The 27,035-nt window shown below is 49.8% G+C and overlaps 1 protein-coding gene across 7 annotated transcripts in view; it reads right to left on the bottom strand.

Annotated features, from left to right (window-relative positions):
* Positions 1-1,729: 1,729 nt before the first annotated feature.
* LOC126577888 (uncharacterized) overlaps positions 1,730-27,035 on the bottom strand; it is a 45,744-nt gene continuing 20,438 nt past the window's right edge. For all 7 annotated transcript variants that reach the window (XM_050239904.1, XM_050239907.1, XM_050239909.1 and 4 more), the window contains exons 3-7: positions 6,216-6,334; positions 4,887-5,021; positions 4,092-4,811; positions 3,177-4,028; positions 1,730-3,113 (exon numbers count right to left, since the gene is read on the bottom strand). In XM_050239904.1, the coding sequence (XP_050095861.1) occupies positions 2,745-3,113; positions 3,177-4,028; positions 4,092-4,811; positions 4,887-5,021; positions 6,216-6,334 (2,195 nt within the window). In that variant the 3' untranslated portion in view covers positions 1,730-2,744. The remainder of the gene's footprint in view (positions 3,114-3,176; positions 4,029-4,091; positions 4,812-4,886; positions 5,022-6,215; positions 6,335-27,035) is intronic.

Below are 27,035 nucleotides of genomic sequence, written 5' to 3'. Positions count from 1 at the left end.
TAGAGGGTTTTGTACAAAATCGAATCGAATCGGAACGCTTCGCTGTCACCGGACACGATCGTTGTCTAAATACCTACGCTTTATGGCTGTTTGCTGTCGATCCCTGGTTCCTGTGACTACCTTTTGCTACCTGCGTCGCTGGCCGGGATGCATGACAGAGGAAACTTTTGATATACATGCACACACAGTGCCCCCACCGTAGTAGGAGTGGTCAGCATAAATTACGGCTAATACTATGTGACACTTTGAATTGGCATCTCCAGCTGTCTCTGCCTACTTCTGTTTCCTAGTGCTCACGAGCACGTGTCGATAGTTTGTTTGTTTGTATGTGTGCGTGTATGTGTGCCCTGCGCTAGCGTGAAGTTCCACAAATACCTAGATTCTAGTTTTACGTCCCACGAATTGAATTTTCTATCTCTCTAGCCTATGGCTTACTACCGGGAAGGGGTTTCCAGACACACAAAACATATTCCTCCCTCGTCTAACCATACGACCATCATCATTCCAAATGCCATCTAGTTGGTTTGGTAATCCTACAATCACAAAACGAACGGAAACACACCTCTCAGTTAGTTCGGATTTTGATGGTCTACTACGATGAACATCTTTCCATGTTTTTATGCTATTTACCAATTAACTTCACGTCGCTTTTGAAAACCAAATTATGAGGAACCCTAATGGAAAGGGAATTGGAGTAATAATGAAACGAAAATAATGGCAATTCTGATTCTGTTGATTGTTTGGAGCATGACCTAAGCTACCTTTGTCCTTTTTTTTGCTTTCTGCCGCATTCGTGCAGCTTCCTTAGCGCTTCACGGCGTGACCCTTCTTTGACATCTATGGCTACACCAAGAAGAAGAGGTGATCTTTTGAAGCAAATCCCTTTCTGGTGTCGCGTTATATGTGGCTTGAATGATTGTTCAGGAATCGGAGAGAAACACTCTTCCGTTTTGAGAAAACCGTTGTTTGCGTTGCACTGTACGTTTTGTGTTTGTTTCGTTTGTTTCATTTGGTCACCATTTGGAAGATTGTCCTCACATTCTCACAGCATCGCTCTCCCTCTTCTCCGTCGGTTCTTTTCTTTCTCATTATCCATCCATTTCTTTGCATCTTTCTCTACACGCCTCGATTAACTCTAATGACTGTCCAGGAACTGGTTGGAACTGTGGGCCATTCTCAGCATTCTTCGGTAGTTTGTGCGTGAGTAATGTCGTGGTTCCGCTTTACCGCTTCCTAGCTTATGCTCATGCACTTGGTGTAATTTTTTGTTCTGTTTAGTGTGTGGCTGTATCTAACATTAGTCAAACCCGCGAGTAGTACAACTAGGAAGTGGATTATAATTTGGAAGGTAGAAAGAGTAGGGAAGAAGAAACCCGTTCAGGGTGGAAAGGTGCATGCGGAAAATTTGGAGAAAAACACGCAAAAACGTTCGATATACATGGTCGAGGGGTGCATATACAAGCGTAGAGGAGAACAATTTGAGACAGTAAACAGGAATTAGGTGAAGATCGTTACAGACGAATTACAGAGAACTGCTTCTTGCGGTAATAATAGATTTGTCCTGAGCAGGCGAGTTGATTGGTTACATACGTGTTCGCTAAGCAGGTTAAATGTTGCCCTATATCGAGATAAATGTAGACTCTCGAAGGATAAGAGGATAAGAGAGCGGAAACGGGGAAGCAGAAACGGTGTCATAGAATGGAAGAATAAAGAAAAACCGTTTAATATGTTTGCTTAATCATTTATTTTCGTCCGCGCTTGCCCCCGCGTGCTCGTTTGTTTGGCGGTAACGCGGAGCGCGATGATGGCGTGCTCTGTACCAAGTGCCCGAGCCGGCCAAAAAGCGATACAAATGGTATGTTCTAGAAAGGAGAAAACCGGAAGGAAACGCTGTTTTGTGTGGTGTTCACGGTGGATAGAAGGAAGGAACAGCTAGAGGCTAGAGAGTTGAGAGCGAGAATCGCGAAAGCGAGATCATTCAGCATTCGAGCGATGCAGAAGATCCGTTAGAAGACTTGACTTGAGTAAAAAAGAAAAAATCCGGAACGTTATTCCGCTGGATCATTGATTTTGAGTGAAGATGTGGTGTGGTGGTTGGAAAAAAGTCATTTGGCGTTTTGGAATATTACAATCATTAAAGCTTGATTTGCTTAACGGATATTACGGGATATACTGGACACCGAGGTCCACCGCGCTCGCCCGCATCAAATCGTGCGCCGCCCCAAATCACAATCACATTCTTACCCCCAAAAATCTGAAATGCATCTGGACATCACCCTGGGTCCCGGAGTCTTGTACTTGTACCACCCTTGCCCCTCTGTTTTTCCACAAACAATCTTCCAACATTCCCACAGAAAATCTCGCATCATCATCATCATCATCACAAAAAGGACGCTGGAGAACACCGCAAATGTCCTGAAGGTCCCGCAGCTCTGCCTCCGTCCACCGCCTGACGCCTGACTGACTATTGATCCATCGGTTGCGTTTCGATTGAGTTTTTTTTGTTGTTGTTGTAAGGATTAAGATCGATTATTACATAATAGACACGCGATTGTTCCGCGTCTGCACCGCGGCTACAGCATACAAAGCGGAGGGAGAGGGCGAGCGGATGACTGCCGGTCCGATGATGACTGCGCACGAGCGAGATGCACAGCATCGATCGATGAGATCTGGCCGTGCCACCATTTTGTGTGGGGAAGAGAGTAAGAATACCGACGGGGGTTGGCGTCACTGAGCTGATTCTCCTACAGCAGGTACTCGTCCCCGGCCGAGCTCAGAGGATGGTGATGGTGGTGGTGATGATGATGATGATGATGGTGGTGGTGGTGATGATGGTGATGCAGATGGTGGTGCGGATTCGGCGTCAACATCTCTCGCCGCTCGGCATCGTGGTGATTATGAACGCTTGAGGTAGTTCTTTCTCGCAGGCAACAGTCAAGTGCCTGGCACTGTTGCGTCGATGATAGTCCTTCACAGCAGGCGGTCGTAGCGCCGGTCGTGGCCATTGCCACGCACACCGATCGCTGGCGCTTCTGTTGGGCCGACTCCAGGTTCAGCGTCTTGTCGATGGCACGCAACCGCTTCTCGAGGCTGGTCGTCGAAAGGATGTCAACCTGCAGACCCAGCACATGACGCGTTAGTAACGGTTTAGAGGCACGCTATAGGATCTCTCTTACCTTGAGCTTATCGTTGAGCGGCAGTATGGCGATGATCCACCAGGCCCACGCCGGCCCATCGGCCACATCCTCCCAGTTATCCTCCAGGTCCGGCATTTTGCCGAAACTCTTGAAGATTTCGCACCGAATCGTCTCCGGGAGGCTCTGGTGCCAACCGATCGCCTTCAGTAGCACCTTCTCGTGCAGCTCCCGGACCGATTGGAGTCGCTCCTCCGCCTCACCATCCTCAGTGACGACGGCCAGTTTCTCGTCCTCGAAAAACTCCACATTGGCCGTATCGTAACCGTCCTTCTCGTGGCGTGCCACTACACGAAACCGCCGACCACCGACGGTCGACAGGATGGAGCAACCATCACCGAGCTGCACACAGTCCCGTATGTCCAGCATCGTCCCATACTCGACGTACCGCTGGCGACTGTTGGCCGTTGGGAGTGCAATGCCAAACTGTCGTTCACCACTTTCGATCGCACGCCGTACCATCAACCGGTACCGTTGTTCGTAGACGAACAGTGGGCACGGGACCGAGGGGAAAGCGGTAGTGCAGATGAAGACCGGTACGGTTGGTTCACGGTCCTGTTCCTGCTGCTGGCGCCTCTCATACGCCTCCGGGATGAAGCGCTGCATGGCGAGATCGACGAAGCGCGTCATCTTTCGCTTCGCCAGTGAGATCAGGTTTGCGGTTGGGGTACTGCTGCCCGGGGTTGTCCCTCGCGCTACATCACTACCACCGCTGGTGGCGCTTTGTTGGGCCACGGTGCCCGCGGAGCTGAGATGATGCCGGAACTGCTCCACCAACGGTGCCATACAGAGCGGACAGGAGGAAGAGTAGTCCATACAACGGTCGAGACAAACCTGCAGACCAGAAAGGGAGAGGTTAATCGCTGTCGCAGCCATTGGACGCGATGCTTCACTTACCCAGCAGTAGGTGTGACCGCACGGTGTCACTACCGGACGCCAGAGCATCCGGCCGCACAGCACGCAGTCAAAGTCCGACGGTTCGATCAGGGCCGGATTGACCGGTAACCGGACCGGTGTCATGTCACCCCACCGTACCGCCTCCAGCTCGCAATCGATGCGATCCAGCAACGAGCGCAGCCTCTTCTGGCCGTTCACCGGGATGGGAATGTCATGCTCGCCACAATCAACCTGCTGATGGTACCGGTGGTCCCGCAGGTGCTGGTCCGCTACTCGCAGTCCTTCCTGCGTCTCGCTCAACTCCGGTTGTTGCTCCTCGAGACTCGAACCATGGCCACGTCCTCCGGCGTCCACTTTCCTACGCCTCCGGTGGTGACTGCGGTGTTGTCGCTGGTGGTGATGCCGCCGCGTTGGTGGTTCTTCCACGGATTCACAGAACGGATCGTCCATGTAGTCGAACAGAAGACTCCCAGCGCTCAGGTAGTCCTCACCGACGTCACCGTAATCGGAATGGTCCCCATCGAAATCCGCCTGACGCAGGGTGACGAATTGTTTCTTCGCTTTGCGCCGTTGTGGTGCGAGCAGTGGCCGATGGTGGCGCCGCTTCCGGCAACCTGCCATCAGCTCGTAGGAACTGTCGAAGATCGTGGCGAGTGGATCGACCGTCGGGGATCGTACGATGGCGGACCTCGTCGAGGGTGCAAAGAGTTGCTGAAGATCCTGCGGGAGAGAGGACAATTTGGTGGTTAGTTAGGTGCACTCTTGGGGTTTGTTTTTTTTTGCGCTTTAACTTACTTGTAGTAGCTCCGATTTGAGCTCATCCGGCACACCGACCGATTGGCGATCCAGGAACAGTGAGAGACAGCGTGCCACGATTGCGTCTTCGTGTCGCTGTAGAGCAGAAAGCGATAGTGCCCTGCAGTAGTAAGCCTGTGAAGAGAGACAGGAACAGCGATTAGTATCCCTCTCTACTTAACCAGCAGAGTATTTGAGTGTATTGCGAATAGAACTAGAGCGCCACGTGTCGATAGCGACAACAACAAATCAAAGCGAAATGGCCGTCCAGCCCGTGCTCACAACGCAAACAAGGCTAAGCCCCGACTGATCTAGAGTTTGAAACTCGCTTTGCATACTCGAGTCCCCTCCCTTTTTGGCATCTCATCGAATGGACTGCATAAGCAATCTCACTCGCCAGCAGATGCCGACGATGGTGCTGTGCGTCACAGCGACAAAGGCTCCACATTCGGAGGGCTACCGTTGTTGGTCTTGTGATTTCCGCTCCGACGAACCACGAACCAATCAGTCCAGCACGTGCTTGGCCGGTCACATGCAGTCCAAAAAACCGACCGAGTACCCCTGGACCGAGCGAGGGAGCCAGCGGTTGCATTGCATCATTGCCGTTCCTCGTGCTACGTAATCCAGCATAGTTCCAGCTCGACACCGACACGAAACGTGCCCCAAAAGTACCTCCGTAACACGAGCTTCTCCATTGATTCGTCGCCATCGTCAGCATCGTCGTCGACCGACTGGAGAGGAGAGGCCATTACCTAACGCATTCTCGATGCTGGGGTGCGACTCAATCGCGAGCCCTAAAATTAGCCCCATCACTGTACGCACGTGTTGGTGGCAGTTCTGGTGGAGTGGGGGGATCACTGAGTGATCGAGACTCGCTGAAGGGCCCCAGTAGTAGTGGCACTCCCGCGCACTCGTCGTTACGCTGCATCAATATTAAATTACCGTCACACGATTTTTGAAACGAAACGTTATGTCACCCAGAACCCGCGGGGGGGGGGGGGGGGGGGGGGGTGGCGTCTTTTTCTCCTCTCCGGAAGCGGGCCGTCGTGTCGGAAGGTCATCCGTGGCATGTGCCAGTACCGGCACATGCTGCCCGGGGCCCGAGAAAAATGCAAAAAAAAAAAACGCACAGAACGGGACGGAGTGGGCTTCACGAAAACGTGGCAGCCGCGAGCGCCGTGAGCTGCGAGCTGTGAAAATTCGTTTTTCCGATTTCTGAGTTACATCAGCGCCGCGCATCAGCGTCACATCACGTTTTTCGTTGGCATCGGCCTTGATTCCGTTTCGAGACGTTGGTGATGATGATGATGATGATGTCGATGTGCTTACCTTATGCGACAGGGGATGGCATTTGATGGCACTGTCCGCGTCGGCCAGTGCACTCTGATAGTGCTGCAGACGGTAGAGTACTTCCGACCGCAGCTGCAGTCCCTTGGCGCTGTTGGGTGCTGAAAGAAGAGAGCAAAAAAAAAACAGAATTAGTTAGTGACTGGAAGCGTAGGTTTGTTTGCTCGCTGGCAGTTTAGTCGCCAACGCTGGAAGGTAAATATTGTCCTCAACTACACCTCGGGCCGTCGCTAATTAGCTCGGCTAAATGCAACAGGCGATTGTGGGGATATCGAGGACAATAGCATTTGCTATGAATGACCTCGTGCATTAACAACTTTAGATTCTCTTTCTGTCCAATATCCTCATCACAAATGAAAACTGCAGGTGATGTAGGACAATTGCAAAGTACGAAAGTAATAAATTCTTGTTTTGCTTGGATATTCTCAGAAATTACAATAAAACACGCGAAAGGAGGCCTGGTTTGCCACAAAGGACTTCACGTGCTGCAGCAAACAATCAATCGTTACTGGGAGTAAAGTAAACCATAACTCCTCGCGCAATACGCAACACTCGAGACGCCGAGGAACAAAGAAAGAACCTCATGCGAGCTTTCTATGTGTCGGTGGGCCAGAGGTTAACTAGGCCATATGCTAGGCCAGTTGCTTACAACCGCCACCACCTGGTACCCATGGCACCGCTAGGAACGCGTGCGTGTTTATCAACTTCCATGGAGCCCCATTAACCGAAAGGACCTCCACCGTTCGCTCTTCCGGCTATTGTGGTCGGCCATGATTTGTTGGCCTAGGACTTCGCGCGGACCGAGGATCGATGATGCGGTGGCTCTCACTCAACGCAACCCACACTCCATCCACCCCGTGACCTGTTGCTCGCTGCGATGGTCTTCCATTCCACTCGCTACCTTGCCTTGCCTTCACCTTGAGCCCGTTGTGTGACCGTCGTATGGCGTGCCGCGGCATCCGATAGCAATCAATGATGGATGGAGTTTTAATAGACGGTACGGTATGCTGTTTGCATGCTACTGCCTTGATTCCTGGCGCGTCTAAAGTAGAGGATTTGGAGCTCCACTCCAAGGGAACTTGAAAGATGTTCTAGCGCGCTGAGAAAGCGAACAGATGATCCACCGAAGGAACACACTGCTGGGTTAATACTCTTTTCGTGCATGCGTTTGTTTGTCTTGATGTCAATAAGAGTATTTAAATTGGGGACAATTCAACGATAAAGAAGAAGAAAGCTTCTGCTCTCAGGTTAAGCGATAACGGGTGACATTGACTCAAGGTTACCGGGCCTTCAACACACAGCACATGCTGATAGCCCGAAAGGCGGGACTAAATTTTCCTTTTTGAACAGCACCTTTCACCCTTCCCACCCTGACAGCTCGTCCAACGAGTCGAATTGTGTAGCATTTCGCAAACTCATCGAGTCATCGAACGATAAGGGATAAAGCACTTGACAAGCACGGTTTGTAGCGCACGAAATCAACCACTGGGACGAACAACAAACAAACACCCACGGACACACACAAAGAAAGGATAAACTGCGGAGTGAAAAGGTCGCCACATCAATCAACAAGTGGAACCCTCTCCTCCCACAGAAGCGGGTGAATGCGCGAGGGTGGAGGAGGTTGAAAGTGTCACAGCTGACGGGTACCCACGGGAATGACAGCAGGCTAGAAACCATCGTTCCAATTCCCATGGAGACCATGGAGTGTCCATTCGATACCGAGACCTCCGTTCTGTTGCTTCCGTTCGAAAGCATCGTCAGAAACACCTTTCTAGGTCACTTTGACCTGTTGAGGCAATTCTGCCAGGCCAGTGGAATGTGGGAAAGACCAACGGCGCCAAGCCAGGAGGTGAAGGAACTGGAACTGAGAAGCAAATGTGGTGGTGTTAGTTGCCGATAAGGGTGCAACCGGACGAAGGACGGTTTGATTTCACTGGTTACTACCGGAAAGTCAGGGGCTGTCTTGCCTCAGTTCCGATTGGCGTCCATTGACCCGACGCGATCGCGATCTTGATGATCGTGAGCCGCGAGATCTGACACCTTCACGTTGTTGCGGTCCTTCACTTCGCAGGTTCACGGCAGCGGTCCCCATAGCGTTGCGCTAATCGAATCGTTCGCTCGTGAGGTCATCATCAGATCTCCGACAGCCGGCCAGCCAGGCAGGACAGAGCACGGTGGCGTAGTGATAAGAAACTCTCACCTTCCTCCCGAAACCCTCCTCATCTCTCTCTGTCTTTTTCCGTCACGAATGTAACGCGCGTGATAACGAAAAGTGATGATGGTGGTGCTGTCTGGTCCGTGCGTTTAGCCACGCTACCGTTGCCCTTTCGTTGGTGATGCAGTCTAAGCAGCTAGCTAGCGATAGCTATCAGTGAGTCATTCATTCAGCAACTTCTGAAGCAACGTTGGGCTAGGTTAGGGACACGATACCACCGCGTGCTGCAGACTTAACCAATCGGGAGGAATTCATTCTCGCTGACAACCAATCTACTAGCTCAGCTGCTGCTCGGTACCATCGGACCACACCAGACTGTCCGATTAGTTCGTAAATAGTTGGACAATCCCGCCATTATTTGGCTCAACAGCCACGTCTAATCTTAGGCCCCGAATTCGGAGAATTCAATCCAACCGAGTGCGAGCTCATGGTAATTGAATGCAGCACAGCGCACGCTGCCTACACTTATCGGAGTGCTCGAGCCCTGGTCCGACCGAGTGCGAGAAGCGTAAACATGTTACGCCCTCGAGCAGCTGCAGCTGCACCAGTCGTCGTGGGCCTCCGTAAGCTGATAACATATAGGACCAGGGAGTGGCAAGGTATAAGCTTAAATTGTTTTGTAAGCAGATTAAGCGCCCACGAAACGCTCGCTATTGTGCGCTCAGGTTTACTCATGACACGGTCATCACGGTGCAGGTAGCAACTGGGTGAAAGCGGGCCTCATAACGCCAGCACGCCATGGGACATGAAGATATAACGGAAAACTAAATCCTGATGCATTGGTTTAGTTAATATTACGATTTTTGCTTAAGGTACAATGTGCAGAAAGATATTCATAAAACGAAGAGGGCGAGGCGAGTATGATAAATGTCCTCACCTTCTTAATCCCGGAGCAACTACGGCTCCCTGCTTCTGTAGTGAACCTTTTCGCGTAACAATATATGATGTTTGTGGCCCCATTCTACAAGCGCCCGATCCCAAATTGGCGTGTACTGCGTGCGTTGAATACGAAATACCGAGGCCTAGGATGGAAGGAATGGGCGATAATTTATCGCCTTCGTAGTGTATCCCTTGTAACGTCACCATACAGAGGTGTTCTGGGGCGCAAAAGTGGTACGGAATGTCTTCTTTCCATTCCTGCCAGCGAGAGGTCAATTGACGTAGCAAACGTGACCCTAGGAAGGAAGTGAGAATCACTCAAAGCGACTCTTTCTTCGCCAGCTTGCCGTTCTTGTTAGAAAACACTGCATCCATTCTCATTTCCGGCTCATCCGGACATCTCAGCACTCGTTCTGGGGTTCGTCCACACAGTTCGTTCGTCGTAATGTCCAGGCTGTAAACACGCTTCGCATTCCATGGCACGATGACGTGCAATGGTGAAGCCATAGAAGAGCAAAGGAACGTCCTGGGGGCGCCGATGAACATATTCTCCGAGAGTCTTTTTGTTTTCCACGTTCCGCCTCCTAATTCTGGGCCATCTTGCTTCGGCCATCGCTAGTTCGTAAGCGGGGCTGTGCAGAAGCCATACCAGGGACCCAGAGCACCCACGGGAGAAGCACGAGATTAGCGGAAGCGATGCTTAGCAAGGGCGAGTGCGCCACCGCAGAGGCCACAAATTGATGCTGACAGATACATAAAAAGCATGTCCATGTACCAGCGATCTCTGAGTGGTGCTGGTTCGGAAAGTGAACGGAAATTCAATTTCCTTCGGTTCTCGTCCTGACCATTTCCGAGACATTCACAGGGGGAGGGAAGTGCAATGGCAAAGCCTTCGCCACGTACCTGCAGCCGAAGGAGAGAGATTATTTTTGGAAGCTCTTGCCTTCTGTTGGAGGTCACAGCGCAGGAGGGAGATGTAAGGCACGCGGTGGAGGCCATCGGAATGATACACACCGGCTGAGTGAGAGACAGCTTTTCACATTGCTGGAAATTGCTGAGGAGGAAAAAAAACTCAATTTTCTCCGGCCCCCTCGTTCGATATGTTTATCTTTGTCGGAGCTTCCGGTGGTCGCCAGCACGAGAAGCTATGAATCACTTCACCTCGCTAGACAAAGGCATCACCATTCTAGGCAATCATTCATTACATTCCACCTATAACTCGTGGCCTTTCCAGACAAACAACGTCAACCAGGAAGTGGCCTTACCTTGCCGCTCGCTATTGCGTCTATTACATCGTCAATCGAGAACCCTTCACCTCAAAAGGGGGTGAGAATTGATTTCTTGCAAACATTCTCCCCGTCCTCTTTAAATGTCAACCGCCGCGTGTCTCAGCGGTCCACCAGAGGATCGCTTTAGTCAGAACCAGGAAGCGCCAGAGGGGGAGCGGGGAGGTGGGGACAAAATATTACGAACGAATCGACCGCCAGTCACCGCAACAATGTTGCACAACGTGCAAAGTGAAGTGCAGCGTGGTCTACGGTGGTACCGTTATCTGTCTTACGTGTTGGTTGGCGTCAAATCAGCATAAACCGGTTGAATAATGTAGCGCCACTCGGCCGTGATGCTGCCTCCATGGTGGTGCATCGATGGGTCGCCATTGATGTTCTAAGCTGTCTAGAATGGAAAGTTTTTTTGCTCCAGATGGGCCGGCTGTAGAACTGGGAATGCTAATTCTCGTTGGCCCTTCATGAGACGCCACAGAATTCATTCAGAGGTGAAACGCTGAACGAATGTAGCTCCTTTGTTGCGTTGCGCATCGCCGAAGCGATTCCGAAGAATGGGGTCACAGTCACGAGAAGTCATTCAACTGTCTAGCGGCCATTGCTGGCGTTTGGGGCTCATCAGCAAAGCAAGCGAGCGAGCGAGCGAGGTGGTAATCGCGTCTTTCTTTGTTGTCCAAATATAAACTCGTGCACCATCACCACGAACAGGCCACCACCACCACCGGTTCCAGAATGGACCACACGCCACGGCGTGCTGTTGATAATCGAAATCTCGAAACCAACACCCCCTGCCCGTTGTTGTTGTTGTCGTCTGACGGCCAGCGATACTGAATCATCACACGCTCTCGGTCGGACACACTATCGCAGCTGACAAGATGTTGACCGCCACCACCACGGTCGTGACGCGTACACGATGGATAAGAGACGTGCAACTTGGCAAAAAAAAAAGAAGAAAACGAATGTAAACAAACAGCATGACAAGTGCAAAAGTGCTTACCACTGTCGGCCACCGGCTCCGGCTAGATATCATTTCCAACCACCTTTGGCGGTGACCGACCGGTTGAGCGCTCGCTGTTGTTGATCACCTGCCGCTTCCTCTGGCCGCACCCGGGACCCGCTGAGCTGCTCTTTCTAGCAACTTTCGCTTGCGCAAAGAACTGACGAGCCACTGACCTCAAAACAACACCCCCGGTCGGTTGGTTGGTCCATTTGTCAGTTGGAAGGTTGAACAAAAACCGGGGTGGTTTTCATCCCTCCTGTGCATGCACTCTTTCTTTTTTCTGCTCTTCTCTTCTTCGACACGACAACAAAGATGGAGCTAAATGGTATTTTTTTTAGCACGAGCATGGGTTCTTTGTTGGCCGCAGAGAGAAGGAACAGGTTCGAGTGTGCTTAACGCCAGACAGATCATTGCTTGTTGGGGTTGGCTTTTTGTGCAAACTTGGAACGGTTTTGTGGGTGAATGTGTGCGGAGGTTTAGCTTTGAATCATTGAGAAGCTGCCTGATAATTCTTGCTGCACTGCAGACGAGGCAGCTGAAAGGATGACACGGTCAGTAGTGCCATTTCATTCGCCACCTGAGCTCTAACAGATGAAGACACTATTAACCAATAAAACGCTGGACCATCCAATTGGGGAGCTCCCTCCGGGCATAATGAAGCACCGAGTAATTGACTTTCAAATGTGGAGACGATGCTCTGCTGGTCGTTGGCCATCTGGAGTAAATCAGTGCCATCGTCCCGGAGGAGTAATTGATGTTGGCCCGTGATTAAGCCATTCCAATCTCGATTGCATCTTCTGTCGGCCGCAATATTTCACTCTCATCAGTTCTCGGGGTGGGATGCTGCTGGTGCTAAATATGCGCATTAGCATAATTATTCATTAGGACAACGTCCCATCGCAACGAGGACCATCGGGCATTCGTGTGTCCGAAACTCTATGCACATACGGGGAACCTTTCCACCCCCAAACTCGGTCTACCACCGAATGGCGCACGGTCCATCCTGGCTTTCAAGTGAACCTTCCATCATAATGTCATCATCTTGGTCCTCCTAATCATCATTAGCATCAGGCAGCCAACCAGCCAGTCAGACATGTCAAAACCATGCGGCTGGCCAATCCTTTCACATCCCGGGGACAGTCGTGGATCGTGTGCATGGAATCCGGTCGGTGCCGGGGGTTCGCGTGGCATCAAGATATGACCACCAGTGTCACTGTCACGTTGTGTGTGTGCAGGCGCACTTTGCGCGCGGCGAATGGATTAATGAAAATTTATAGCAAATTATGAGGACAGCGCCAGCACGCCTCGGTTGAGTGCTTTCCGGTGGTTGCCGCTCGACTTTTGGCCGTCGGGGACCAGCGAAAAACCAAAACGAAAAAGGAATCTGGACTCACTCCGGCTAGATAATGATGATTATGATGAAGCGGAGTGACAGGAGATGAAGATTAGTGTGAAGGCGGCGGGTGTAATTGACATGGCAAAGCGAAACAGTGAACACTACTGCAAGCCCGGGGGAAGCCATTTGGGTTCGTAATAGAATCGGTTGGATTTAATATTGGCCCCGCAACCAACTAACCGGAAGTCTGCAGCTGGGAAATTACAATTTCACCCCTCCCATGGAACCGACGAGACGGACCAGTGGCAGTGGATAACGGAAACAGAATATTCATTCCATGCGGGATAGATTAAATTACTGGCCAAACACTCAGACACATGTGGTAGCGTTAGTCTCCTGGGAATGCCACACCAACGGGTGCGATTCATCGCCAGACGTTCGTTAGCTGGCTGGCTGGCTGGCCGGCCGAAGACATAAATTACCGGATAAATATCAGATTGATAGAACACACCACGGGGACACACGTGATGGGAATAATAAATTTCGATACCCCCCCCCCCCCCCCCCCCCCCCCCCCCGATTGCCCGTGGGTGTCCGTAAAGTTCCGCACCGGAGACGACGGAAGCGGATCTGTCTCGTCGTTCGTCAGGAAGACGTTATTTGTCTTCCCTATCCGGTTTGGACACATTGCAAGCGATGGCACCATGTGGTTCGAAATTATTAGTGAGATTACTGGGGGAACTGTTGGTCGTTGGTAGTATATTAACCCCCAAAAACGACTCCTAACACCGTTGTTTATGATGGTGACGCGATAGCAATAACATGGATCAATCGATGGATTAAGCCTTAGGATTGAAGACATTTCAGACAACCCGTTTGGCTCTCATCATCGTAAATATCTAACGATCTCGTTTGCGATGGAGGCGCATGGTTAAAGTGTGAAAGGCTGGGCGCCTCCATCGTGTAGTTTTTTTTTCCTGCTGCAACAAAAAAAAAGCAAGCAAAAGAGCCACGGCGCTCTTGAACCATCACTTCCGCTGCTTAATTGCAACAGACCCTGGAGACTCGCGGGCGAGAGGAGTTCTTCTTCAAATTTGCATACAATTACCTCGCTGTCGCTCTCGTCCCCATCCGCTGAGGCTCGCATCATCAAGGCCAACGAAAGCCCCACTTTGGCTTCTTCTCTAAGCTTCTCTCGCTTCGAGCTTCGTTATGCATTCACAATTAGGCATTCCCTCTCTAAAGCTAGCGGTAGGTTTTTCATCTCCCTTTTTACTGCTGTTTCTACAGGGTGAGGCAAAAAAACTGCAACACAGTTAAAACGCCATATATTTTTCATTTTTGTTAGGATTTTATTGAATAAAACCAAAAAATGTTGGGAATTTCATAAACTTTCAGAATCAGTTCAGTTTTTTACGGTATGTTACTTTTTGGAGGAATTATGGTCTTGAGACCGTGAAGAGGCCTTGCTTCGCTTGGCCGCAAGTGATGAAATTCTGAACTTTGTTTTCTTTGATGAGAAACCATTCGTTATCCTGTAGTTTTTAAACGAAAAAAAATATGGGATTTAGTTTCCAGGAAAGTCACCTGATAATTTACACTCTCGGCTGGCCACCACGACGCATAAACCGGGTTGATAATGGGTTGAGATGCGATAACACGCAATTTTTCACATTATTCGCACATTTTCGTTCGGTGGATCCGATATAAATCAACAAATTAATGTTTCTAAAGCTATTGAAAGGTTCATTGCAGTCCTAGAAATGCAAACAATTCATGCGAAATCCCTAGAGATTCTAAAAGGACTCTGTACCTTCCCTCAAAGCAACCGAGACATGAAATTAGCGTAAAGAAACATTTCACACTTCATTTCCATGTCTCATTGGCTGTCAATATCTATGGGCGCAAAAAGCGCAGGACTTCTCCGTTTGCGGTATTTTGAAGGGCAAGGCTAGACCTAAAAAATGACATAGTTTTGAACAGTTTATGCAAACGCTTCTCTCAGAATGAGCCAAAATACCACAAAGCACTCTGCGGGCAACGAGCGATGGTTTCTTCTACCGTCTCAAGATCCTGATTCACCCAAACAGTAACATACCATAAAAAACTGAACTGATTCTGAAAGTTTATGAAATTCCCGACGTTTTTTGGTTTTACTCAAAAAATTCCAAACAAAAATGAAAAATGTATGGCGTTTTAAATGTGTTGCAGTTTTTTTGCCTCACCCTGTATTATTATTGTCCATTTCCGGCATGTTCCGGTTTGTTCCGGCATGTTTAGGTGCCCGGAAAAGAGCTCTCTCTCTCTTTCTTCTTCGGTAATTATTTAGCTTTTTATAGAGCGTCCTTTGTCCGGTGCTGGCTTGTTTTCTTCAACGAGTGCCTTGTTTTTCGAATTTGGTTCTCGTGTTGCCGGAAGCGACTGACCAAAGTGGACCGTACCGTGTCGTACCTGCATGTCCTGATGTCTAATGCAGACGAATTGCAGTACGCCGTGACAAGTACATTCATCTGAAACGAGCAAAAGTTGCCATTTGCTATGCAAAAACCATGCCTCGACGCCTGGTCGATGCAAAGGACACGCTGTTCCGTTGTGCCATTCGAGCACCAGGCAGCGTTGGCCATTCGAAAGATGCCCCCAAAGAGCATCCATTTAATGGCTCGATGTTGTCATTAAATATTCATAAACGGCGAGCTAACGTTCCCGCGCACCGCGCCTCAAAGTGCATTCCACGCGAACCGCGAGCCTGGAGAGAGCATCGGTCAGAGTGCGCCCGGCGGCCTTATATTTTTTCGGCCAACGCTTTGAACGTGAAATTGAATTTGGTTCCCGCTATTTCTTCACTCTGCCTCTACCTCAACCGAACTCAATCTCAATTTGTCTCACCTCGCCACGGTATCCCGTGGTGCGCGGTGCTGGTGTTGCAGGTTCTGGCTGCAAACTCGTGGCGTCCGGTGGCGTCTAGTGGAGCATAAATTTCATTTCGCAATGTTGCGCACCACCGACTGGTGGCATGTCAGCCACGAAGGGGGGCCATTTTGCTCTTTCACCATTTCATCGCACACTCTCTCTATGCTAAGAATTGATAGGAAAACAACAACAACAGCATCACCTCGCGGGGAGGGAAAAGAGAAACCAAACAACGGTGGCACAATCATGCACACAAACACAGTAATTGCATGGCCATCGGGTAGCTTCCGGCACCAGGCAACGATAGATTCCTCGTTGTTGTTGCTGGCTGACTCCGGGAGGGAGTCCTGCCAGAGGTCCCGGGCCAGCCGGGAGTCAGAACACACTAAATCACTGTCAGGGGCGACGGTTAGCACGCTGGCTTAATTTTTCATTTCGAGTGGAAGCCTTTTTTGGTTTTGCGAGGGCATAAAAAAAAGCATTTGATAAAAACCGGTAAACATGGCCACGATCCGGAATAGTGCATCTGTTTGCAAATGATTGCGCGAACATCGAATGCGCTTTTACTGCTCCTGTGCTGCTGCTACTGTACCTCAAAAAGACAGACAGAGAGCGATGCTCCAATCTAAAGCAATTAGTACGAAACGAAATGCAGCATGAAACGTGATATTGTGCAGTCCCGGATAGGGCGGTTTGTTCGTTCATCATTCTGCACAACACGTGCGAAAGCCATCAAAAGCGGATGATGCCTGTGGACCGCAAGACCACACGATTGATTACCACCCAGAAAGGCGCCCAATCGGCTTGCTGGTGCACCGCAAAACGCACGGATGCTCGCAATATAATGCCTCTACCGTACATGCGGCCAGCTGACACCACAAGTTTGCAAAGTTTTGGCACCAGCAGCATCTCCGTGATTGCGAGAATGGCCAGTAAGAGGGCAATAAACAGCAGCAGAAGCAGTAGATGCATGGTCGCACCGGACCATGGCGTATGAGAAAGAGGACAGGGAGGTGGCACACGTAGGGACCATAAATCTAGGCCAGTGGTCTCTAGGCTGCAGGTATTTATTTACACGGCACTACACGGTAGTGTGGGCTGGCTATATTGTCGGGATGATTTATGCTCGCCGGCTATTAAAATGCAGATGATGCTCAAATCGACCACCATTAGTACACCGTGCAGACATGTGAGTGCGCGTGTGTGTTCGGGGTCATTTGTCCTCGGTATGGCCATGGGATAACTACCATCGGCAACCGGATAGAGCGAGAGAGAGCGATTGTTGATGATTGTACAAGGGATTACACCGGATAGCCTCTAATTGAATTATCTACGATTGATCACCGATAATCCTGCAGCTTCTTGAGAGGCTTACCTGGACCGGACGTCCACACATACAGTCATGCTTCGACTGAGAATATTAGGGAGCGCAAGAACACAAAAGGCTTATCTTGTGCTGCATACAAAAAAAAAAAACAGAGGGATGAAATATGAGCTGCACAACCGTCGCTCTGTATTGAACCGATGGCTTCCTTCCAACTTGCCGATGCGGTGCACTGTACCGTCCCACTCCCCTCCGGGACTTTATGTTGGCCATTCTCTGTCATTGTCTTCGCGCGCGCGCTCAGGGATCGTGCCCCACCGGCAACATAAATCGTTCAACTGTCACGCGGCACCAAGGCCGCGCAAAGTAATACAATGTTGTGCCCGGGGAGCAACAAAACACCCATCTACGAGTGCGTTTCGGTGTGCGCAAGCATTAGGGAGCGAGGGAGCGAGGAAATGCAGCAAAAAAAAAAAGGAAATGACCGAATGCTGCACACATTGTAGAGTGAGAGGAGGGGCACCACCAACCAACCAAATACTAAAGCGCCACACAATGCGAGGCGCCATAACTCAACTCGACTTGACGGTGACTGTTCCGGTACGGTCTCCTCTCGGCGGCCAACATCATCATCATCGTCTTCATTTACCAGAAACCACCACCAGACGACGACACCGATAGCTGGCTGCTCGAGACGGAACTCATTACCGGAAACGGGAGCGCGTGCAAAATGCTAGAGACCGAGGCGCGGGCAGTCTGCCAATTTCAACACGCGGCACACCACCTTCCGTGGCCAGAGTCGCCGGGAACGAGAATTTCAGAAGCCAATGAATCTTTGACCATTTTCCCGCCTTACACCTTCCGTTCCGTTCTGGGTTGCATTACTTATCGAAGCTGCCAACTTCAGTCAGTCGCCGGGGTTTCAGCGCGCTCGACAGGTTGTCGGATGGCCAGTCATTTACCACGAAACAGCTTCCTCTCAACCGGCGCAGCACCGGGAATGATGTTTTAATTACTCTCCAGGATAAAAATCGATAAAAGGATCCAGTATCCTGGGGGAGAAGCCGGAAGGTACTTTTACCTGTTAACTGCAAAACGCTGGACCAGCTGAGGACACACCAAAGGTTTGGGCTGAAGTGGCAGTGGTACGAATGACGGTGAAAGGTTAAAACAATATTCGGAGCACCGGATGGCACCTGATGCTAATGGCTCCCTTCGGCTCGGTGCTGAGCAGAAAGGTCTCAGCGTGTCCAGGGCCACGGACTCCATTGACATCGTGGCCCTCTTTTAAACCCATCCAGGGAACAGTGTGCACCGTTACCATGCAAATAGCTGTTGCTTGTGGCACTAGTTCGATTAGAGGACGTCCTACGGCATGTGCAACGCCATCCAGTTGCTGGAACTATCAGACAATCGAGGAACATCATCATCCAACGACGTCCAGCGATGGAGAGTGCGTCCAGATGGTTCCGCATTCACTGGCAAGGGAAAGACATCCTATTAATGCAGGAGCCTGTTCCAAAGTCCACGTCACTCGATGATGACATGAACGGGGACTGTTTGGAAATCGATGGCCGGCTGTTCGCTTCCATTTATCATCGGAACGTGGATCCATTTCCCTGGGAGTCACAGGTGTTTGGCTCGGTGCATGCGTGGATCGAGTGTCCGGCCATGACTGACGGGCTGCAAAGTACCGCAAAACCGCTGGTCCGGTCCCGTTCGGTGAACCGATAAATGATGCGAACCTATTTATAGGCTGTGCGACGATGCGTTGGGTGTTCCCTAACGTTGTGGAGTTGTGAATGCCAAGCACTCCAGGCATGCTGAAAGGAATGTGGAACGACGCCCTAATGGAATATGAACAATAGCTGTCGTTCCAGGCCATCCCGTACAGTCATTTTCCCTTCCGATGATCGAATTTAGGAAAATTTGGGTTGCGATAAATTGATTTTAATAGCTAGGATATTTTCCCCAAAAAAGAAAGCCACAAAAAAGACTTTATGAAAGAAAGCCTTGTCTCGAACCAATTGCCAGTCACAATGACGCCAGTCAATGCTCAATTTTCGTCGAATGAAAATGGCGTGAAAATTTAATTGATCTAATTTCAACAGAACTAAGCCGCTTTGCAGTCGGAAGCGGCCGTACCAGCAAGGCAGAGGGAATGTCTTCCTTCGAATTTTCCCGAAACAGTTCCTTCGGCGCGTCAATCGTCTTAACTGAAGTGCGCTGAAAAGCCATCAAAAGCAGAACTCCGGCAGAAACCGTAGCCAACGGAACGTTGGCATGAAAAACTTCCGGGACACAGTGCGCGCGCGTTGAAGCGGAATGTCGGTACCGCTATCGGTGTCGAGGCCGGTGGAAAGTTAAATTTTTGGCAAACGCCGTCTGTGTCTGCGGCTGCGGAATAAGGTGAAAGGCGCCCAGGACAGCAGCAACAGCGGTCTGGCACTTGATTTGTGTTCGGACGGCGTAATAAAGGTGGCATAAATTGTGGAACTTTGGTACCTACTTCCGCTGTCTTTTCACCGGAGGAAACGAGGCACTAGCACTAGTTGATTGGCGTTGTAGACTTACCTGTAGTGGAGTAAAAAGAGAGAGAGAGAGAGAAAGGGAAGAAACACAAATATATTAGAGTGGTCTTTTCTTGAGACAGATTGTTCGTTTAAGAAATAGATAAACAGAGAGAGAGAGCAGAGCGAGAGAGCGATGCTACATGAAACAGGATTGATAGACGAGATCATAAAATCGTTCTCCTATTCTGCTGCGTTGACTGTGCTGCTTCAATTCTTGACTTTAAAAAGAAACATACCCCCGGGGGAGTTAACAAGATGAGGTCTGCATGAGGTCTACGCAGACAGAACAGCGATGGTGGTCGTAAAAAGAACCAGATACGGAGCACAACAGACAGAGCATAACATCTTACCAAAGGGCGTACCGAAAAATGGAACGAAATAAAGTGCAATCACAGGGCCACGCCGCTGCTTCACCTTCAACCGATTTCATAGCAAAGATCGCGCCACGATGCTTCGAGCTTCGTGATGATGGTGCCCGGCAGCGTGATGCGATCCATCCGAAAACACAACGAGCACCAGAAAAAGGACGATTGAGGGTAAACGAGGGCTTTCGCTTCTCTCATCTTCATTCCATTCTCGATTGCCGACACAAGTCGACGGTGCGGTTCGATGGTCATCCTTCAGCCCCATCGCCTTCTTTGTGGCCATTCGGAGACCCACTAGCAATCAACGGTATTTTGTCTGCCCCAAAAGCTGCTGCCGGCACACCCGGCATTTCATGGGTACTTGGGCACCCTGGGCCGGTGGCCCCGGACACCAGTGTCGAGTGTCGGTCGCTCTCTGGTTGCGATGCCCTTGCAGTTTGATACGAAATTTACATTTTCATTTTCTTGATATCGCGTCATCCCTCCCCCGCCCCGGGTGCTGCCGTTCCGTTCTGTGGCGTTTTATTGGCCAGAAGATTTTTATCGCTTAATGGCTGACGAGTGGTGGCCGATCACCGGCATGCATGTCCCTTTCGGGGTGGTATCATTTTTCCAGGAGAAGATTGTACCCAACGCCCCCCAAAGGAGGAGTTAACAATCAAACATTGAAACATACTCATCGGAATGATGGGTCCGTTACAGTGGAGCTCGTCCTTGGCGGATACGTGGAGACTAGTTTTACGACTGCTGCTGATGCGCCAAAATCGAACAGTCAGCAATCGGTACTGTGTGCACTTATTGGAGCATCACAAATTGAATAAAAAAGTCATCTGAGCAGTTGTGATAAGCAATCTATTCGATTGAAGTAATCACTCAAAGCGATTCCAACGCAGCTCGACTCATTGTTACACAAAATCCTTTTGCTAGTAAATTGTGATAGTAAATAGTCTGTCGCCAGTTCTGCTAGATATTAAACAACTCGCATCGGATTGTCCATAGCCAGTCGAATTGGTCGACATGCAGGGCGTTTGTTTATCAACCTACCACCCACCAGCTTAAACAGCTTATTTGCACACTCAGCCTATGAGTTGTTTACTAATTATAAATGGTGGTTGGCACACACGCATCGGCTCGGTAAACATCTGCCCACATAAATGGTCCAACAGATTAGATAATTGGGAGGAAAGAGCGCGCAGCTCATCAAACACGTCCTTTGCCAGGCGTTTTGCTAAAGATACAATTTTCCTGGTGATCATAAGCATCATTGAACTTGATTAAAGTTTCCCTAATTTAATAAAGCAAATTAAATTTTTCTGAAGAACTTGAAACCTAAAACAAACAGTAAAAGGCGTATGATGTTGCTGCACCACCAACTCACAGCATCTGCAGCATAACTGACAGCATTTGGCACACCGCGTGCACGCTCAATCGCGTCTCATTTTATGCTGCAGCATAGTGATGCTGTCAATGCCTCTCAGTTCGTGGAATTCATTCAGTGAACACAACTGTTTCTTTCTCTCTTTCGCTCTCTCTCTCTCTTCGTTCACTTTGTTTCGTGGAAGAGAGATTTGCGAGCGAGCGAAGCGCTCTTCGGAGAAGGTTTATGCTGAGTGTTGGTTGGCATTTTTTTTTTTTTCAAATCCAACGGACGCGACGGTCTCGGTTTCTTTCTCGGTGGCGCGTTTTTCTCGGAACGGGAGCTCATAACACCCACTATTTGTCCCCAACCGAAACGCACACTCACATGCGTTGGTATGTGTGCATGTGTTTAAGCGCGGATGTAGAAGGAACCGAGGTGGTGTCTCCTGTTGGCCAACTCGCTTATTAACACCCGAGACGAAGCGACGGCAGGCGACGGCGGGGATAGATGATGACGGCGTCATCGAGCGTCAAGTTCGTTGCTCCCGGGATAATTTTAAATGCTTCTAGCATGAAGTCACACCACTTCCGACTACGGATCGGACCGTCACAGGAAGTACAAAGCAGCAACGTGCGAGACGGCGGCGAGTCCAACGACCTGCTTCCGTGTTAATCCGATTCCGATGCAAAACAGAATTCGGATACAGCAAGGGGACAATTTCGAATGGACAGTGGCAGGTGTGTGATTTTTCGAACCGGAACACAAACAAGTGAAGTACGCTAATGAGTGTAACGAGTGCGGACGACGCGACTGCGTTTACGGACACTCTTTACTCGCATCTTTCGACATCACATCCTGTCTCAAGACGACAGGACAGGTGTTATGGATCGTTCGGCTGGTGGTAAGATCAGCGATCCTTCTCTTTTATGGCTGACTGACTGACTGACAGCTGTCAACGCACCCAGTAACTGCTGTGACAGACCGCGCGCACGCTAAGTGATGACGAATGTGAGAAAACGTGCCACTCTCTCCACAACGGGTGGGGGGATGCGTGGGATGTGCAGGAGTTTTCCTGGCGTGGAGTGTCGTATCATACACCGTGTGTTCGCGAGGGAGCACGCGTAAGCGCACGCGTAAATCGTTTTGCAACATTCTCTCCGACCTCGATGCCCGATGCCATGATCCAATTATGCAATCACAATATTGTAGGGAAAACTCGATCTTTCCGCGATGAAATTCTTCGAATCCCTGCTGATCGCTAAGAAGCACGTCCCGTAACCGTGGATATTTCTTCAACAAAACACTTTACGAGGATGTGTGCAAAGGGTTCAGGGAAATTTTAAACGGTTAAAGATCTGCCGATCACAACCTCCAACTTGGCCAAAGCCCCCTTTTGGTGTTGCGTAATTTGATTAGCCAATTGGCCTTCACGATTGCCCGAAACGCCGAGAAAAGTCGCCATCAAACCGGCCACAGGATTGATGGTGACAAAAGTGTGGCGTGCGCTCGAAGTCATGTTGTATGACCTTGAATCTTAACGTTTTATCACGGTCACTCGCGTGTGTTCATGTGTGTGTGTGGTTTCATCCGGCACGCTCACCGACCAGTAATTTCGTATTTTTATTCGTTTTTCCGCGCTCCGAGAACCGCTTTCCGTGGCTTCTATGCTCCGCAATATGTGTCAGACAGCGCAGATAAAGAGAAGTAATTTATAGCAACCGGCTTCTCCTCGTTGCAAACGTTTCTATTACTATCATTGGCATGTCCCTTGCCCTAGTGCCTTGTACAGTGCTGGTCAGGTCAACGAATCCGGATGTAATGCGCCGTCCGTCGCTTCCTGTTGACCTCGAACAACCGTGTAATCATCAGCACGCGTCGCCGTTTGCCTTATGATTGGTTTGTGGTTGCGGTAAAAAGGTGATCTCGATATCAAATAAAAGCATACAGATTGCAAACCGAGTGTCACAGCACTGCCATTAGCACTGTCAAAGGAAATGCAGCCTGGGAAGCGCTGGGAGCACGGAGAGGGCAGGTAGCGAACGTTCCATTTGCTTTCTCCTGCCACCGTGGAGACCGCGCACCGTTAATGCATAATAAATGATAATTGACACGTAATAAATTAATAAAACATAACGATGTTACCCTGCCAGCGCACTGGTTCTGGGTGGTAGAAAAATGTCGTGTCGCGTGCCTGACCACTGTAAGAGCACCACGCCGCCGGTGGTCCTCACTCTCTGTCAACCAGATTGAAGAGCGTCTACGGCCACGGATAACAGATGCGATAGCGAGAGGGTAGCGTAACGCGCGCACGTAGAAGAATGTATTTTAAAAACCTAGCATCATCCCCCCACCGCGGCAGGGTTAACGGAGCACCAACGGAGGGATGCAAATTTGTTTAATTATTCATCGCTTTACGGACCACGCGCCACCAGCAGCGCGCTAATGAATGTCGCTTGTCAGACGAAGCGAGAAAGCGCGTGTGTGCGTCTGTGTGCTCCGCTTGGGTTTTTCTTTGGCAAGATGGAAAGTAATTCAATTATTGCCACGCGAGAAAAGATATGCCAGAATATGTCAAATATTTACCGGAAAAGCCCTACGCAAACCTCGGACTGGTGCCCGGTTAGGGAGTCTTTTTTAACCTTTTTTCGCCTGCAAATTATTATGAAATTTTAATGTCTAAACCCCTCGCCGGAAAGTTGACAGAGGACCAATGTCAAGAGAGGATATGAAATGCTCGAGCATATTCGTTGGAAGGTCCTGTCTGGGAGATGCTCTGCTTCAAGTAGAAGTCCTTGTCCTTGTAACCATAATTGAGCTATTTGATTTGATCCAGTAAATGGAGAATATAGACATTACTTCTTGGAAGTAACATTGCAAAACAGGAAGACTTGAAGTACCCTTGCTCCAGGCTCACTAAACTTCATCACTAACCATCTGACATAGACCATCATCGGTAGAGATCATCGGTTTATGGTTTCAGAGCGAGCTCTCAGTCTGCCAGACGGTGATGGTGGCGTCATAAAAAAGCGGATCGGATGGATACAACGATAACCATTTGCCGAGCTGCACTCGTCAGCATCGCTCGACAAGCACAAAAACAAAATGATTGTTTACACCGGAGCTCCGGATCTGGGCAATGTGGTGCCCGGTGCAACCAGTGCAACTGCAGATTGTTTACCATCATCGTGCCCGGTAACGAAACCAATCGAATGTGCTGACAGCCGTAAAGGAAGTGGAATCTAGAGAGGGGCACACCGTTCGTCCGGTCATCCTTTTAGTAGTTTCCATTACATCCGTTACTCGACTGCAGAACCGTGTTCAACCATCCGCCACTGTGTTCGGTACAAACCGAGATCATAATGTTGTTACAAATGGTGTTTACCAGATGATGAATGATGCCCCGGCACTATGCAACAGTAATGGTGGTCGTGGCGTAAAAACATGGCCATGGTTTCTTGTGCCTCGTTTTTGAACCCAGCCAGTGTCCAGAAGCTACGTTCGGATGGGATTCTTGGTTGGCCGCACTACGAAACCGTACGGAAGAGAGAGGAATGTTTTGTTTCCCTTAAAAAGCAGCCAAATCATGACGAGATGATAGCAACTGTTGAGCTGAGAGCTCACTTAGCAGCATCATAGAGTGAATGGAGTTGGAATGATCCATCTGAAACCTCATCAAAATGCTTTTTATGTTAAAATTGAAGAGAACGCTGCTTTTAGCTGGATGCTAGTACCCTGCACGAATCATTAACCCGTGTTCTGTGTGTTGACAGCTTATCGGTGCTCAAGGGATCCTTGTTCCCTTCCACTGAAATGGACGCTCTTCAAACGCTCGCTCTCTCTCTCTCTCTTAATCACGATTCAATTCGTCCATCCACTGGCATGCGATCATCAAAACATCAAATTTGCTTTTCAAACCGTCCCCCTGGTGCGACAGGAAGGGGTCCTTTCATCCTCATCAAACACAGCCCAGGGTCCGTGGCATAATTGGATTGATTTTATATTGGTTTTCGGCTTTCAATGCCTTCACTTGGCTGCTGCGGCATCGGCTTTTCCGGTGCCTTCAGGTAGCGTTTTTCATCAATTTTATTTTTCTCGCAATTTGCATCCTTCATTTGGGGCGGGTTAGGCCAGAGACCCCAGCAGAGAGAGAGGACGTGACAGCATCGGCCTTCCTAGAACCTTCGCAGTGTTCTTGACTACCTATGTTGGTGCTGACGGTAGACGACAGAACAGAAGCTGCAGCAGCATTGGAATCGTGCAGCTTCATCAAAAATTCATTTCTCCGGTCCCCTCCCTGGATGTGTATGTGCTGGCGAAGGCAAGGGACAAGGGTGGCTCTACACTGTCACCGATCATCATTTGCCCGGTCTCGACAAAGGCACAATCAGAGTACGTGTCAGATGATCCTGCAGGGAATGTTCTCCAATGGCCAGGGACACCGGCACGTCCTGGCATGGAAAAACAAAAAGAAAAACGGAACGCCAAATGGAGAGGACTTTTTCTCTCGCTTGTCCCAAAACTGTCACCAAGACATCAACCGGTGTACGGTACCGTACACCAGCTGCAGTAGACTTTCGATAAGGACGACATTCCGACGACACAGGACCAGGGGACCCAGGAAGTGTCTGTGGGTTGACGGCGGATGTGGTATCCAATGATCTGGCGGAGGCAGAACGAATCGAACAATGAGCACGACGTACACGACCCTCTGCATCGGCGATGGATGCCGAGTGTCGGCGGAGGCGAATGGCAACACCATTCGATTGGCTTCCCTTCCAGCCTCTCCACCAATGCGCCAATGGAAAACTGCATCCCAACGGTCCCAAAAGTCTTCCGCTCCGAGAACACGGTACTCGCGAACGATTTTTCATTCTGTCCGATGCCCCAAAGGCTCCACTCGCTCGGTTGTTCACAGATTAACGACGTGTGGTGGTGGTGGTGTGCCAGGAAAGGGAATGGAAAATAGAAAATGCCACAGCACACAACCACCGGGGGACCGGGTACCGGAAGGACAGCAACGGGGGGGAGCCGGAACCCGAAGTGTACCGGAGAGATTTTAATTTTCTTCTTCCGACTCATTCGAGTTTTTGGGGGATTTCTTTTTTGGTGTTTTGTTTTGTTGTCTGCTGTTGTCGGCGGCCTGTCAGGAGCAGCAGCATTCCGAATCACTTTAGCAAATTCGTTCTTAAGTGCAGAAGCGTGGGGAGCCTCGAGAGACACGTGATGCTATCGTTGATAAACATTTCTTGCTTTTTTGGAATGAGAAGCGTGTGAGAGAGATGTTTAATGCAGTGAGCATGTAGGAATGGCATTGAAAGTCGTGAGATCAGCTCTTGAAAGATTGATTTTAAAGCATTAGAAACTGTTCTATACATTTTTCAATACTTTATCACATAATACGTTATGATGCTCCACTGTGTCATCACGTCATCGCGACATCACCAGCCAGCGTACGCAAACAACGCTCGCTCAGCCATTCCATTCCATTGGTAAACGCAATTAGACTGATTGCGCCACTACCTGGCCGCAAGTGTGCCATATCCAAAAGTGGGTC

This window comes from Anopheles aquasalis, chromosome 3, assembly GCF_943734665.1.
Source record: "Anopheles aquasalis chromosome 3, idAnoAquaMG_Q_19, whole genome shotgun sequence".
NCBI classification, from domain to species: domain Eukaryota; kingdom Metazoa; phylum Arthropoda; class Insecta; order Diptera; family Culicidae; genus Anopheles; species Anopheles aquasalis.
Note: the sequence above shows the minus strand (reverse complement) of the source record. Positions and strands in the feature narration are given on the sequence as shown.